We start from the raw sequence: 17,159 nt of genomic DNA on the forward strand, positions 1-17,159 counted from the left end.
CTCTCTCTCACACACACACACTCCTCTTTCTCACTGACTCTCTTACACACACACACACACACACTTTCACACCTCATCTCCCGCTGCAGCTGTGGTGTTCAGATGAGTGTGTGTGATTGATTTCTGTGTCTGCGTCTCGGCTGCGAACACGGCCATTTATTTTTCATTCAGCTTAGCCAAGTGTCTCCATCTATCTGCTCGTAAGCCACCGGCATATGGAGCAGCTACAGCAGGCTACTAATGCATGAGACACACACACACACACACATAGTGTACACGTGCACACACACAAAGAGACTCGGTACAAGAGTGAAGCAAATGGTACGAGAGAGACAGACAGAAGGAGAAAGGAAGGAAGGAAAGGAGGACGACACCAAGAGCCAAGAAAAGACATCCACTTTAAATACTTTAATACTAAAAAAAGAAGAAATAAAAGATGGACATGAAGGTGAAGGAAAAATAAGTGTGATCAAGACATTTCGCACTGCAGCAAAAGTCTTTTATGAGGCGCGATAAAGCAGCAAATCGGTGGCTAGAGAGGAAAAATATGGCCTCTTTATCTGGCTGTGAGGAAGAAGTTAACAGCAGAGAGAAGAGAAAGAGAGAAAGTGAGACAAAAAAAGGGAAACAGGCTCAGTGCCCAAAGCAGCAGCTGCTTTGAAACAAGTGGCACTTTAGAGCAAACTACCCTGAGACACAAAAAGCCCTCGTAACTTCTCACTTCGCTTCCACCGTCTCGGAAGGCTTGTAAAAGAGTACACTTACAGTTTTAAGGCATTATATACCTAAACTGATACTTAAAGTGTGTTTTTACAGGTAGATAGATTCAGAGGACAAAGGAGTCAGGCTGTCATTTTTTTACCGGCATGACTGATTCACAGCCACAGCCAGCCGAGAACATGGAAGTTTTTATGTGTGTGTTATGTATGAGACGGTCCATTAACTCTGCCTCTGAGACTTTTAGCAATGCGGTGATAAAAAAAAAAAAAAATTGTAAAGAATCTTCAAGTCATCCCCGGACTCATTTTTCTCTTTCTTTCTTTTTGCCCCAGCTAGAGAGAAACAAAACATAAGACTAGCTACGTCTCACTTGTCACCATGGGTACGACAAAGTCAGGTCCTGGCTGGAGATTTTCACTTAAATAAATGTCTGTTGTGTCACACAACGGTGACTGAGCCTGTAGCCCACTGTAGGACTGCAATACTAACGTATCTGTAGTATAATGTTGTGTGTCTGTTGGCGCTGGCAATCTGTATAGCTGCTACATGTGAGGTTGTGATGGGGGTTTACAGATGTGATTGCAAAATGTCACCTAGGGACCCCCCAAGCATTTTTCCTGCTTTGCCTTCCCAGATACTGCTCCCAAATGCTGTAATACGTTTTTGATAATGCAAATCAAACACATTCCACTGCTGCTGCCAAACATTAAAAGCATGTAACTGGCAAAACAAGAGTTCGCTTTAATTCTAAAACACGGTTGCTGAACATTTTATCATTTATGCTAAAGCGCATCAGAACATTTAAGATTAAATAAGATTAAACGGCAAGAGTTGGACTAGTGATTCAGATTTAATGTAGGATTTTATTTGGAATACACCTCAAAGATTGGACTTGGATTTGCGATTTGACTCTGACTAGCTCTAAAGACTTGAGACACTGAGACTCTAATGGGACAAAATGTCTCTGTGTATTCTCCTATCATTAAAGTAGAACATCTAAAGTGATGCAAGCATTACCAACCAATGCATGATAATGTTTCTACCTTCTGTCTGAAAATATATTGATAACTTCATGACCAAGTGTCCATGGAGTCTGCTTTAGTTTTAATCTTTAGGATAAATCTGAGTGAGGGATGTTTGTTATTCAAAGCATTGACTACAACTTTTTCTAGAAACTAACCCTAAACCTCCGAAGACTTGCTCTGGACATTCATGGTCCCATGAGGGAACATGTTACAGCTTTAGTCGACCCGTCGAACCTCTCCTGTATTACCACTCAGCTCAGAATCTTTATTTATACAGATTAAACAGGAAAATATAATGAGGTAATTGTTGCTTAGCATATTCATGCTCCCCAGAGGATGAACCTACCCTGATTACAGACCCTCTTTTTGGTTTTTGACTGTATGTTTGATAATATTACCATTCTGAAGATGCCTGGGACCTAAGAAAATGAAAATGGGCTTTTTTCACTATTTTCCAGGACTTTAAAACTGTCAAAGAAAATAATCTATTCCAGCAAAATAGTTAATGTTCTGTCCTATTTGAGAGGTGGCAGGACTTTTAGTCTTGTTTCACTTTCTTCTTCTCTTTTCCATTATGTTTACTTTCTCATTCCTGCCTGGGCTGAGCGACAGGAGGCAGAGAAGATGGAGACACAAGCTCTTCAGTCATTTTATTTCTCTAACTTGATGCTTTTATTGACTCAGCATCAGTGGCATCCCTCCTTACCGAGCAGCCACTAAATCATATACACTCCACGCTTCATCCTTGTCACACACACTGTGAAGTCTGCATCTGCGTGTGGCTGTGATTGATCTTTATTTTCGACGGCTGCTTTCTAAGAGTCTCTTTTATTTTGTGCTGCAATGTGCAGTTTGCCATTAGACAAGGAATATGAAATGAAGAGCTCCACTCTAAGATGTGATATATCACGTTTTGAAGGGATATGAAATTTACAACCTTCCCGAACATACGTTCAGCCAATCAGCACAGCACTACATCACACTCTAAGCCATCGAATGCATTATTGATATGATCACAACAGGGTCATGATTGTTTTAAGTAAGGAAACAAATAAGGAAATAGGTCATTGTTTCCTTCTAGTGGAGGATTATTACACATTCTCTGTGCCGACCTGCTGTTTCCCCATCTCATTATGGGCCACAGCTCTTCATATAACCTGCTGCTGTTTGCTGCCTCTGATGTGCATATCGCTGTCTGCAGGATTCTTGGACTGGGTCCCGAAGAAAATGCAGCGTGTCGGGTGCATGGAGCTGCTCAACACGGTCCAGAGGAGAGTCCAGCCCAAACTGCACGTGTTCGGACACATTCATGAAGGTACGGAAATGTGTCTCCAAATAGCATCAGCCAACACACAATGCTGCTTACAACCATGGGCGTGGTAGTGGGGGGAAAAGGGGACCTGACTACCCAGAAAATCCTGAAATTATTATTTTTTTGTGTGATGTTTTTATTTCGAATGAATTGGGCCCCCCAATTAATTGGTGTCATAATTTATTTTGAATATATTGATAACATCACAAGAGAATGAACTCCGTGTCAAAGTCCTCCCAACATATTGGACATTCTGCGGGCCCCCTCTTGGAGACGTAAAATGGTTTAGTCCGCCCATAGACAGCGGCCAGCGACAAGTGTAACGTCAGTGAGCCCAGATTGAATGAGGCTAGCTTTCATCATGCCACCCAAAAAACATAAATCGGGGTATCAGAAAAAGGAAGAGCGGAAAGAAAAAGAAAGAAGGCAGAATTAGGGGAAGCAACTGTTAAAGGGATAGTTCAACATTTTGGCATATTTCGCCCAATGCCATAATCCCTATAGTTTTAGGAGTAGATTTGTTACCTTTAATTGTCGGTGCAAGCTATTTTTAGAACGGCGGAGATATGATATGAGATAATAACGGAACGTTACGAGTTGTTTTCGAGGTAAATGCAAAGCCAGTATAGTGCCGAAAAGAGATGGCTTGCCGAAAAACTGCCCCCGACGGAAACGCGGTTTGCGGCTTTGTATAAATTTACCTCAAAAACAACTCTGCGCTTCGTGCACTGGCATGGACAGGGGCCCACTGACATTACGAGTGTACAAGGCCCAGAATTTGGTGCTACGCCCCTGCTTACAACACTGTTATGTGATGATTCACGGTTTTTAAATGTAGAGGAGACATTTTGGACATAAAATCCTCTTTTATTACAGAGAGCATAAAGTTTATCTTGAAACATGTGGAGTTAATTTCATGAGCAGAGCACTGGTTCATCTTCAGCAAGTTATTAATGTATATTAGATAATCAATGAAAATGTAATTACTTTGAATTAGTATGTATTCACAATTTGGAAGGAAGCAAAGAAATGCAAAGTTACAACAGTAGGCCTATATAATAATCAAAATTTCCTTCTGTTCTTTTTGTATTTTTATTATTTGTGTTTGTTTAGCCATGCTTTGATTTTACATTCTCTTTCAATGGTGTATTTTCTATGTAACGACCATGCGCTCCGATTTTACACATGTAGTGTTATGCATAGACATATGTAAAGAATTACCATATATTCAAGAATGTTTCATCTGGGTGAAATGAACGCGGTTAAAACATACTCTCATCTCACATTTAACCATTTTTTCCTTAGGCAGACATAAATCTTAATGGCCTTATGGTGATTGGATGATGTGTAGTTTACCTTAGCAGCAGCTGTGGTTGTTTGTCTCAGCGCATTAATCTAAAAGCAGCAGCTCCAACTGACGCAAAGTCAAAGCTGATCCTAAAAGCAAATAAAACAGATGCAGGAACAGTAGTCACGGGGGAGAGGCTTGTTGAGGAGGCACTTGTTACCTAAAACTTCATCTTTTTAAGATCAAGCAAATGAAACTCTCTGAGATTTTATAGCCACGTTACCTGGAGGTATTCTACAATGATTTCTATGAAGACATTTATTAAAGAGTGTAATAGATAAAAGCTGAGCTGCCATTATCCCTATCAGCTTTATTTCATCCAGGCCAGCGAGGGCAGAGAGTCTTCTGTCTCCCAGGATGGAGGACCGCTTTTTTTTTTTCGGGGTTATCAGGTCAGTGCCGAGCCCCTGGAGCAGAGCCCCTGCCCCATCAGAGAGAACCAGATTAGAAACTAGATCAGATTTTATAAGAGGAGAAATGGGCTGAGAGCAGCTCCCCTCATTAACATGAAGACCCGGCGAGGAAGAAGTGATCCTGTGGTTTTTGTATTCATGTATTCCACATTTGAAAAGGACCAACACAGACGAGCACGGCTCTGTTCCGAGAGAGTGACACCCACTCTTAGAAAAATCCCTGATGGAGCAAAGTTAAACTCTAGTACTTTATGAGATATGGTAGTTAACTTCTGCTTGACAAAACGGTAGCACTTTTACATCTGCCATTTGGAAGACGCGTTTATCCAAAGTGCTTTTAAAGCAGACGTTTTTTTTTTTACGCTGTAGCGGTGTCACACTCTCATGCATACATTTGAGAAAGATTATTCCTGCAGCGCTGATGCTCAGGGCTTATTGCCGTTGTGTGCAGAGGACTTTGCAACTCTTTGTTTGTCCCGATCAGCCACTGCATTACAATGCGTATTCTTCCTGAAGTAAACTCATTGCAAGTTAAAGCATTTTGAGGGATTTTTTTTTTAAGTTTTCCAACCAGACCACATCAGACCAGGTCCAGATCAGAAACCACTGCATTTCAGTGTCTCAAATCTGGACTGCATTACCTGAGAAAACATATGTGAACTATATGTGGAAATATGCTATATATGAAAACAAAATTACACTGCTTTTTTATTTTTATTTTTTCTCCATCTACTGTAGACCACATCAGACCAGGTCTAGATCAAACACCACTGCGCTTAATTCATCAAATCTGACTTGATCATCCCAGAGAAGCGAAACACAGTTTGGGAGACTTTTATTCTATTTAGAGAAGCAAAACATAATGATTTCATGGCTTCCTCCACGTACACACCACAGAGGACCAAAACCACTTACAGTAAATTAGACCTTGCCGAATCTGGACCAGATTAAAGGGATAGTTCACCCAAAATTCAAATTTCTCTGAGTTACAGCGGGGCTCCGTGCAGCACTGCATGTCCATATGACAGTTGCGATGGGAGCTCACTTTTCTTCGTCCAAAAAGACACAAAAAAACATCCAAATACCTCCATACTGCTCGTCTGTAATGTCCCTCTTGTATTGAAGCCCCGACATGAGAAGAGATACGTCCAAATCTCGCCAGGAAGAGGAGCTTCCACTGCAAACAAGCTTAAAATATAGACTTATTTAATTTTTTCGGGACAATTTCTCATGTTGGGGCTTCAATACAAGAGGGACATTACAGACGAGCACTATGGAGGTATTTGGATGTTTTTTGGTGTGTCTTTTTGGACGAAAAAAAGTGGGGTCCGTTCGCAACCGTCATATGGACATGCAGTGCTGCACGGAGCCCCGCTGTAACTCAGAGAAGGAACGGAGGACTCTGGAACTTCTCCCAGCCCTTAGTCGACATGAGGGTGAGTAGATAATGAGTGAACTTTGAATTTTGGGTGGACTATCCCTTTAACAAGGACACTGTTCAAAACTCAGACTCGTGAAGCCTTGATTCTATTTGCAAAAACACAAAACAGATGACTCACCCTGGTTTTGGAAGCTGGTTTCTAACTGTGTCAAGCCTGGGGATCTCTAACACTTTGGGAACAATAAGCAGTGAAACAAACAAGCTTGGTGGTGAAGTTTCCCTTAATTTTCCCCTTAACTGCCAAACCACTGATTCTGATTCATCGTTGGCACCTCTCAGTTTCCCTGCGCTCCTGCTTGTTTATGTGCTTTTAATGATTCACACTGGGTTCACTGTGGTGTGATGTGATTATATGATTTAAATTCTAAATTGTTCTATATTTGCATCAATAAACTGTTTAAAAGTGTTAAAAGGTTTTTAGACCAAATGCCTCCCACACTGATTTTACATAACTGTGTATCTGAAAATGAAAGCAGCTCATTTTAGTAATATTTGGAGGAATGATTGTGATTATTCAGCCAATATTCTCCATTCAGCAGAACAAATTCATTTCCTCACTGCTCCATCGCGTTCCTTCTCTGTTGTATCTGTCTCCACTTTGGAGAGTAAAAGCATGTAGTTCTAGACCTCACTCTTGGTCCAGGCCATGGTTGTTTCTCTCGACTTCTACATTGCCCTTCTAACAGTCAAACCATTGCAGATGGTCCTAAATGCAGCAGCACGACTGGTCTTGAGTCAGCCTTAAAGGTCTCATGTCGCTCGCCTACTCACTGACCTCCTCCAATCAAATTCAAGTCCCTAATGTTGCCTTCAGAGAGACTTCTGGATCTGCACCCATCTGCTTGAACTCAATCACACAGCCTTATGCTCCTTTGCGCCCACTTTATTTCTCAGAGGAACATTGTCTGGCATTTCCATCCCTCTGTACGAGGCAGTCTCAGTCCAGACTGTTCTGGTCTGTGGTTCCCCAGTGATGGAACAAGCCACCGAATGTTATTTGAGCCGTGGCTTCCGTCTCTATCTTCAAGGATCTCTTGAGGACTTGATTTCAAGAGCAGCTCCTCTCCCTAACAACTAACTAGCTCTCACTGTTATTGAACCTTTACACTATGGTTCCTACTGCACTGAATGTAGTCCAGCCCCTAACTTGCAAGTGAATTGGGGAAAAAAGTCTGCCAAATAGGAAATGTAGCTAATTGAATATATTAAATACTCTCAAAGTCAATCAGTGATGCATAGTTTGGTATTAGTACAATCTGCCATACGTTTAAAATAGCCTATCCTGTATTGCATTTTAGCAGTTGCTTAGAAACATCAGAAAACCAAATGTTTTAATGGCTGATGTGACAAATCACAAAGACAAGTGATTTCTTCTCAATCACCCCATTTAAAGGTTATAGCTATATATTTTTCATCAAAATGATAATTTTTCAAAAATAATACATCCACAGAACGTCTAGAGGGGTGCAGAATAAAAGTATTAATTTTACTTAAGTACTTACGTTTTTTTTTTTATAGTATATCAATAATTATTTTATACATTTTGACGGGTCCAAAATATATGAATATTTACGGTTACATTTGCAACATCGGCATGAAATGATCTCTGCGCCAACAGCAATTAGTACGTTGATGTCACGTGAGGCCGAGCTCAGGGGGGCCAGATCCTGATAGCTCTGTGGAGAAAATGGCATCCTGCTAATGCTAATGCTAACTAACGGTCAGCCGGTGCTGTAACGTTTCCGGTGCAGACGAGATGCTGTGGGTTTGTCGGGTTCGTCTGCAGGTGAGTTAGTGTGAAATGATTCAGATGTGTTTTCAGTCTGCTAGTCAACACCAGAGCTGCTGCTCGTTAAAGACGGTTAGTGTTAGCTTAGCTTTAGCTACTAGCCGCTTCTTATAGGCGTACCTGGCAACCAGTAGCTACAATTGAAGGTTGAAGCGAGAGCGGGCGAGTGTGAGTGCGACACTTACTGGCCAGGATCAATAAAACTTGTAGCCAACAGTGAATTTTTCAAAATAAAAGTGATTCAAGTAAGAATAAACATGAGGATGGACATTTGTAAGTTATAGTAAAGCTGCTGCCTGTTGTGCGGTCAGTTTATGATAAAACCCAGCTCGTCAGTAAATGTCTTCCTCTCCGCTCCCCAGGTTACGGCATGATGACAGATGGCACCACGACGTTCGTCAACGCCTCGGCCTGCACCGTCAACTTCCTGCCCATGAACCCACCCATCGTCTTTGACCTTCCCAACCCCAGGACCACATGACTAGAGGCGGCTGGCACCGCGCCACAGCCCGCCAATCAGGAGAAAGGAGCCAGAGGAAGTAGGTGAGGTCAGCCGGCAGAGGAGGACGGGGGAAGAGAGAGAGAAAGAAGTCTGTAAATATTAGCCAGGTGAGTTTTTTTTAACGTGACGCACAACAAAGGCCTGGAGACCATCTGCGGAAAGGACTAAGTGAGTGAGTGCGAACTGCGAAGGCTCACTCACGCCCTCAGTGTCATTTTATGTGCCATCGTTTCTTCATCAATGACTGAATCTGAAAGCAGACGATCGAGTGGAGAGACGTTTTTAAAAAAAACGCGGACAAATGGACATTTCTGTCTTTTTCTGCACTGACAACCCAACGCCTCGACTGAAGGAGACTTTCAGTCTAGCATGGACTCGGCGCTGGAACATTTGCCAGGGGGATTTTTGTTTCACCGAATTTTCCTCCCATCCCACTTTTAAACATTAATATCCCATCTTTTTCCTCATTTCATCCCCTCTCTTTCCACAGCCCCCCTCTTCCCTCCCTCCCTCCCTTATCTCCCTTCTTTCTCTCTCCCCGTCCTCAGGCTTGCAGCATGCTGAAGTTCTTTTTTTTTGCCAGCGTGTGTGTATGTGAGATCAAAGCAAGTGTGCGAGGGCAGCAAGAGGTCTCTGCCACAGGCTGTGTGAGAGTCGGGGTGTCAAACATGTTGACACCACTCCCCTGGGCCTCATTACAGCCCTCAGTAAGCCTCTTAACCGGCCAAGGAGAGGACGCAGAGGAAACTACTCGCAGCACTTCCAGCTTCCTCTCCACTCCCCCTTCCATGTAGCTCCCCCGTTTGCCTTTCTCTCCTCTTCCTCGTTTATTTATTTCCTCCCCCTTCCTCTCCATCCTTCATGGAGTTAATGACTAGCTCAGCTTTTTCAGTTACGATCGGGAGGTCTGGCTTCCTTTTTTTCCCGAAGTTGGAAAGGATAGCAGGCTAACATGCAAATGTAAAGGTGCTACATGCTAACGCTAATCCTGAACAGTGGCAGTGGCTTTCATGGATACACCTCTGTGTTATTCATGAGTGACATGGAACTTTTTATCCTTTTTCGAAAAGGAGCAAAGCTGTAACTAAATGTATGTGTCTCAAATGTAAATGGTCTCCGTCAATGTAAAAAAAAAAAAAAGGAAAAAGAAAAAAAAAAGGTTTTCTTAAAGATTTCCAATGTATTGCTATGCTTTTCAAAAACGTGTGACGTATTTGTGTCCAGAAATGTGTGGTTATTACGTTTCATTTGGTCTATTTCTTAATAATGTAAATTATCATTATGGTATTTTCTTCTATGTGAAGCTGCTCAGGCCCATTTGGTGATTATTAACTCTTTCATGTCCCTAAGCAGTCTGTCTGTTTTTAAAAACGAAGAGCTTTTCATTTTATATTTTATCTATTTGTTTAGTTTTTTCCGTTGTTTTTTTTGCCTTTGCCTTTGCTCTATTTTCTGAATAAGGCCGTTCCCAGTAAGAGTCTGAATGTGCTTAGCATAACATGTCATACTTTGATCTCCTTGCTCTCCGTCATTATGTATGAATGTTCCCCAGAGCTGCAGTTTACTCCCGTTTCACTCCCGCTTCCTCAGCACATCAGCATTCATTGTGCCAGCTGACGTCTTAATGTTTGCAAATGGGCAAAAGAGGACAGAGGGAGGTGCAAGCACTTGTTAGAGCAAGCGCCTTGATGTCTGCGTGTATGGATGTGTTATGCTGTTCTCATCAGGACCACAGTTAAGGTGAAGGTTCAGGTTCAGGTTGCAGTTAGGGTCATGTTTAGGTCAGACCTGTGCAGAGAGAGTCATCGCACTGAGGAAACACAAGCAAATGCAGGTGCTGTGTTCACCAATTTGACAACACATCCACCGATTTGTGTGTTTAATTTGTGTATCAGGCAGGTCCTGGAGGATGTCATGGAGAAATGCATCAACACCACAGGAACCTGGGCAGAGGAGCACTTAGGGAGAGCAAAGTTGTGATCATTTCAGTGCTTTCAGCAACTGACAAAACAAAGTGAAAACTACATTTCAGACCTTTTCTCACAGCCAATCACAGTCTGTTTACGAAGGGGAGAAACACTTAGCTTCACCGTGATCATTAAAAATAGAATAAAGGAAAACACAGGCTGTGTTTTATTGAATTGACCTGCCTGGCCCACTGACTACAAGCAAGTAGCATCGTACTGGTGCTGAAATGCCAAACTGATTTTTGAATCAACGTAAGCTAATTTTGCCAACCCCACTAATTGCTATAAATGACTATCACTGGCATTTGTGACACAATTAGTAACAAATTATTATATCAAATGTTAACTAAAGCTTGGTGATATTTGGTTTTCAAAATATCAGTCAATCCATCAACAGTTTGTCCGATCATCATGATTCAGTCAATGTTTTCTACCAGATCATTTTGAGCCTGACCAATAGGGGGCACCACAAATATAAAAAGAAACATACACCTTTAAATCGATCTCACCTGTTTAAATGTGCATGTCTTCATCTGGGTGCAGGTATTAAAATCTGATGAGCATCCTGGACACCTCCTGAACACCAGGTTTTATTCTCAGCTGATGACTGGTGGGACATTGCATTTGCAATTACTGTGTAGCCTATCTTTTATCTTGTGTGTTGACAGCCATGTATCTGTATTAGCTTGTGTTTTCTTCAGTTGCAGTGGCTCCATCAAAAGCATGTTCTTAGGTTGCAGCTATTGCAGCAGGCCCCACTGGTTAACACTGATACTGGAACCAGGTGGAAGCATCAGTGAAGTCCAAAGACAATGGTACATCTACTGGCCAATGTAGTAGCATGCTAAGGGTAGGTAGGTTATTAGATTTGCTGGCTGATAATAAAAATAAAAATGACAGCAGTATACAAACAGATAGAGGCTGGTTAATAATGAAACTCATGTCCTGGGAACCACTCTGCTCTTTTAATAAGAAATATACTGTTGTTGTTTAGGTTTTCTTTATTTAATCACCATTAATCAAACGTAACGTTTCCTTTCACATTAAAAGCATACATCGTAATTGTAAAATAAAATGGTTGCACCATTAGCAAATCCCACTTTACTACAGTAACTGGTTTTGGAGGAACAGGTAATGGTAATGGTTTAACTAATGGCTCTTTGTTGAATGTTGGTGCAGAGTGTTTTTCAGTCCTCTTCAAATAACCAGGATTTATGACGATTGTACATCAGGGTTAAAAGTGATAGACTGAATGTAGCCAGTGGACGGTTGATACAAGCACAATAAAGGGTGGGTGTGTGTGTGTGTGTTTGAGTTTGAGTGAGTGTATTTAATAAGAAAGAGTAAGAGAGTGTACAAAGCCTCATCATTTAAAACACAAACTTAATTAGTGTCTACGAAGAAGAATGTTCCAAGAAAGGAATAAAGGGAACTATTAAAAACCAAAAGATAGGAGGAACTTTCATCTGTAAGTTTCATGAAAAGCTGTCTGTTTGGTCTGACTCTCCACTTCCAGTCCTCATTTAAATGTCTCTCACTTTGATGCTCTTCTGCTTCAGTGGCTGTGTTATGTGTTTCCTGTTTTTCTTTTTCTTTTTTCTTTTTTTTTTCAAGAAAGAAAAAAAAGTGCTGTACAATTTCTTGATTTATTTTGTGAGGCATGCTTAAAAGAGTTAATGACTTCTGCTACTCAGACAATCTGCATATGAAGAGTTTTATTCCAAAATGAGATACCCGCCATTTGAAAAAAAAAAAAAAAAAAGGGACGCCTACGCAGACAGAATGATTGACGGCTAAAACTTAAAAGCAGATTGCATTGGGACTTTTTTTTTTTCTTTTCTTTTTTTAAGGACTGTGAGTAACTTGTGTCCTCAGTGACATTTTTTTACTTGCCGGATCTTTTATATTAAAACAATCGTGATTGGTTATGAACTTCTTCTGAAGATCTTTTTTTTTTTTTTTTAATTGGATGTATTGCATTTTGGAATGAAGGTGTTCATATGGTATTGTATTTTGCCATCGTTATTGGGGGACTTTTTCCATTTTTTAAACTGTAAAATAGACCCCATAAGAGCTGCAAAATTTTACTGTGTTGCTCCTGGAGACAACTCTAAAAAAAAAAAAAAAATGTAAAGTACATTTCTTTCTTAAAACCATAAAGATTCTGACAGATTATTCTCTGATTGAATAAAACCTTATCTGTGACCCGTGGATCATGTTTCCTTATTCCTATCCACGCTCTTTCCTTTTGTCTCTCCTCTCCATTATTTCTTGAAAAAGAAATTAGAGGTGACGAGGAAACTTTTCTCATCCTGGTTCTTCCCTTTTGTTCCAATCAAAGGCATCTGTGTCTCGTATCAATTATAGAGCCCAGAGCAGCAAGTTAATTTTCAGTAGCTAAACCCTCACAGCTCCGTCTCTGTCCCCCCGTTTTGTTCTGCAGGTCTTCCACACCTCTGCACATTCTAATGAGAACCCTCGTTCAAATAATTACATTAGTAATCCCGGGGGAGACTGGGTAATTTATTCACGGATGGCTTTTTACTTTGCCATTAATACAACTAGCTTTCATATGCTCTTGTCTTCCTCGGGCTCCCTCCTTTTCCCTCTTTTTTTCTCACTCTGCCTCTCCAACCACAATACCGAGCTCTTTTTCTCAGTTCTCGTCCTCCCTCGTCCATTTCCATCTGCTCTTCCTCAGATAATGATTCCCCTCTCTCTCTCTTTCTCTCTATGTTTTTTTTTCTCCTCCTCTCTCCACTCTAAGTGCTACAGTACATCTTGCTGCAGTGGTGTTTCCTTTGAATGAATGGCAGACGTCCTCTCTATCTCCTTGTCATCCATCTCACTTCACACTTCCCATCTGAACAAAAGACGCTGCCCGCTGCTTCTCGTCGCCCGCGTCATTAAAAATGCACTTTATGTGATTGGCTTTGGAACACAAATCAGTGTCAAACAGTCACTCAGCAGACAGATCATTTATCAATCCGTCCTGCTTAATCTTTATTTTTCTCCATGATTTTCAGTTCAGTTCCTTTGATGCATCTATTTGTCGTAGCAGTGGCAGATCAAATTTGAAATTATAAAGTCCTGCTGCTAAAGCCGGATTAAGATGTGAATATTTTTGCACACATATTCATTTAAGAATATGCAGCATGTAAGCATAATATCCAGGTGTTACTGCTCAGGGTGTTAAGACTTGATCATGACACAGAGGCCTGCGGTCCTAAAGCACAAATCTGTCCTTCCTGGTTTTAGGTGCTTCTGCTTTGACCACCACCATCTAAAGTAGTTGGAATTTCAAGTCACTACAGCTATTCATGATTATGGTATCAATTACATTTTTTCATTCCATACCTATCACCAGAAAATGGTTTGAGTCCAGGGTTAAAAACACATTAATAATGAACAAATGTGATACATTTCAGAGAACTACAAAAACAAAACAAAAAACAATTGGTACAGTAACACTTTGATGCAAGTTATAATGCAGTTAGAACACTGTATAACTATAGTTATAACAGGACAGGAAAATAGTTCAGGCTTAATAGGCTAGGCCTACGTGAAGGATTAAAGAGTAGGCAGACCAAGCCCAGTAACTTCAGCCTTCTCCTTTTACGGCATATGCAACAATCATGGACTAATATTGTCCGAAATGAAGGTTAATGATGATTGTTTGACTTATTGTTGGTTTTCACTATGTGCATATATCCGAAATAAACTACTACTATTACTACCAGAGAATTGCTACTACTACAGGAGGAAGCACGCTCGAGCCACACATGTATTTCATAAAGAAAATGAAGACACTTTCTTGCCATCAAAAATAAGCCTCATCTGTAAATTTTAACAGTTTGACGGTCTGAGGCCGTGAAATACCTAGCTCTGATATAGGCTACACTGTGTACACATAAAAAAAAAAACGGGTGGGAGTGAGACGTGAGATTCCATGCCTTATGCACTGTGTTCTCCTTGCTACATCTTGGAGCGCGGGGCTAAGTATCACTTCCGATGAGATGACTCTTCACATAGTAATCCTTTGGGGATGATGTTGGGGGGACCTACGGTGGATATCACTTATGCCAAGGTCCAGACATCCTGTCGGGGATGCCAGGATACTAGTTGGGCCCTTGGCGGATGTCATTCAGCGCAGCTTCCCCGCGCTCGGTATCTAGCCAGATTAACCTGAGATGAGCATGGTGAACGCAGTGCGGGCGGTTAGAGAGAGCTGCCTGATAATGACACCAACTATCAACTAAGATTTACATAGAAATAAAGTGAGGTAAGTGGCAGTTCAGTGGGTTATCAGTAAACAATGCTGCACCCTGGAGTTCACTCAGGTGCTGGATTTATACGTACAGATATCTAAAGAAAACATGCTGCTATATACCAATGAATATTTAATGTTATACAGCAATTTGTTTTGATGGGATTTAAGAGGAGGTAAAGATGGGGCCTCATCATTTCAGGTTGGGTTTTGTTTTGTTTTTCATGCCAGGCTAGCTCTGCTGCTGGTCTCTGATTGAAGGAAGCTGCTGTGGCAGATCTTCCCCGAGGTGTTCAGCTGGAGGAGCTCCACAGCACCTGCAGAGCCACAACAGCAAGAGCTGGATTGTGTGTATGTGTGTAGGAGATGTCATTCCCAACCACGTTGTTAATTGTTTGTATCGATTAACTGTCTTCAGGAGTCTGTACAGTACAGTATGGCAGAGACAATAAAACAGAAGTGTCAGCTGCTGTTCTCCTGGGCCAAAATGTCAGCTCGGTCTTGTTTCAACCTTCAGCTTAATTAAACTATTAAAATCACTGATTGGCTGTCATGTGAGCAAGTGTGTGTGTGGGTGTGTGCGTTTGGCTTTTCAAGCTCGCATTCTGGAGCTTCATGGATTTCCAGTCACTCTCTATTTGTCTTTAGATATTTCTGATAGACAGCACAAAGTGGATGATTCATAAAGCTCCAGTTTAAGGGATAGTTCACTCAAAATTGAAATTTCACTCATCACCCTCATGTGGACTAAGGGTTGGGAGAAGTTGCAGAGTCCTCCATGCCTTCTCTGAGTTACAGGGGGTCTCGCATAGCAGTGCATGTCCATATAACAGTTGCAAATGGATACCAACTGTCTTCGTAACAAAAAGACACACCAAAAAACATCCAAATACCTCCATAGTGCTTGTATGTAATGTCCGTCTTGTATTGAAGCCCCGAAATGCGAAATTGTTCCAAAAAAATGAAATACGTGAGTCGACATGAGGGTGAGTAGATAATGAGTGAAATTTGAATTTTGGGTGAACTATTCTTTTACCTTGACTTTTGGCGCAGAGCAGGTGGAGCTCTGCAGGGTGGCGTGATGCAGATGACCTCAACTTCCTGTGCAGTCGTCACTCAGAAGACCTCGACTCAGCTGGGTCGGACCAGAAGATGCAGGAGAACGCAAAGCACAAGGCCGCAACAGGAAGGTGTGAACAATGAGAGAGAAAACAACAGATAGAGGTGAGAGCCCCCACATTATCCATAACATGTCTCGTCTTCACAAGCTGAGACTCTGAACAAAGTGTTTTTGTTGATCAGATAAAGAGGTTTTGTCTGTAAACTCGTGCACAGACACACCATTGCATCAGATAAGATGCAGGGGGTCTCTGCAAATTTCACACAGATGGCGGGTTCAGTCAAGACAATGCAGGTCTTTGTGATTCCAAAGTTGGTTTGGAAGGTTGCAAGCTCTCGGGTTGCCAGATAAGGCCCTCACCCACACGCTCCGTCGAAGCTTGGGGCTCGGCTTAGTGGCTCAGCGGGGGTTCCCTTTTTAGAATGTGCCCACCCGTGTGCCATTGTTAAACGCTTCGTACGTGCGGCCCCCGCGCCAAGAAAAAGCGCGGAGAATCACCAAACTTTGCCAGATTTTGCTCGTCATTGTGAGGTGATAGTCGAGAGCCCGAGGGTGGGAGGTCCCCGCTGAGTTTACGCAATCTGGCAACCCCACCGTCGGCCATCACCGCCTCCTCGCATTCCAGTACCACCCCACCCCCCAGCCCCCCAGCCCCCCCAACCTATTATAACCCATAATATAATACATCCATGATTATAACCCAGTTTGAATCAGCTGCCAAAAAAACTATGATAGATCAGACCTCTGAAAAGAGAGCATGATAGAGACAACAGCGCTGACTTTAAAGGGATAGTTCACCCAAAATTGAAATTTCACTCATTATCTACTCACCCTCATGTGGACTAACGGCTGGGAGAAGTTTCAGAGTCCTCCGTGGCTTCTCTGAGTTACAGGGGGTCTCGGCGTAGCAGTGCATGTCCATTTAATGGTTGCAAATGGATACCAACTGTCTTTGTAACAAAAAGACACACCAAAAAACATCCAAATACCTCCATGCTGCTTGTATGTAATGTCCGTCTTGTATTGAAGCCCCGAAATGTAAAATTGTCCCGAAAAAAATTAAATATGTCTATATTTCAAACTTGTTTTGTAACTCAGAGAAGCCACGGATAACTCTGAAACTTCTCCCAGCCCTTAGTCGACATGAGGGTGAGTACAGTAGATAATGAGTGAAATTTCAATTTTGGGTGAACTATCCCTTCAAGTGCGTTCAGTTTCGTCCCAGTTTCACACCGACTGCCAACTGTGAAGAGTG

At 41.8% G+C, this 17,159-nt stretch overlaps 1 protein-coding gene across 2 annotated transcripts in view; it reads left to right on the plus strand.

Moving 5' to 3' along the window:
* mpped1 (metallophosphoesterase domain containing 1) overlaps positions 1 to 8,529 on the plus strand; it is a gene marked incomplete at both ends in the record, with an annotated part of 263,390 nt that extends 254,861 nt beyond the window's left edge. For both annotated transcript variants that reach the window (XM_083999790.1, XM_083999789.1), the window contains 2 exons: positions 2,947 to 3,060; positions 8,411 to 8,529. In XM_083999790.1, the coding sequence (XP_083855916.1) occupies positions 2,947 to 3,060; positions 8,411 to 8,529 (233 nt within the window). The remainder of the gene's footprint in view (positions 1 to 2,946; positions 3,061 to 8,410) is intronic.
* Positions 8,530 to 17,159: the final 8,630 nt, after the last annotated feature.

Source organism: Trachurus trachurus (genome assembly GCF_905171665.1).
Source record: "Trachurus trachurus genome assembly, chromosome: 23".
Taxonomy (NCBI): domain Eukaryota; kingdom Metazoa; phylum Chordata; class Actinopteri; order Carangiformes; family Carangidae; genus Trachurus; species Trachurus trachurus.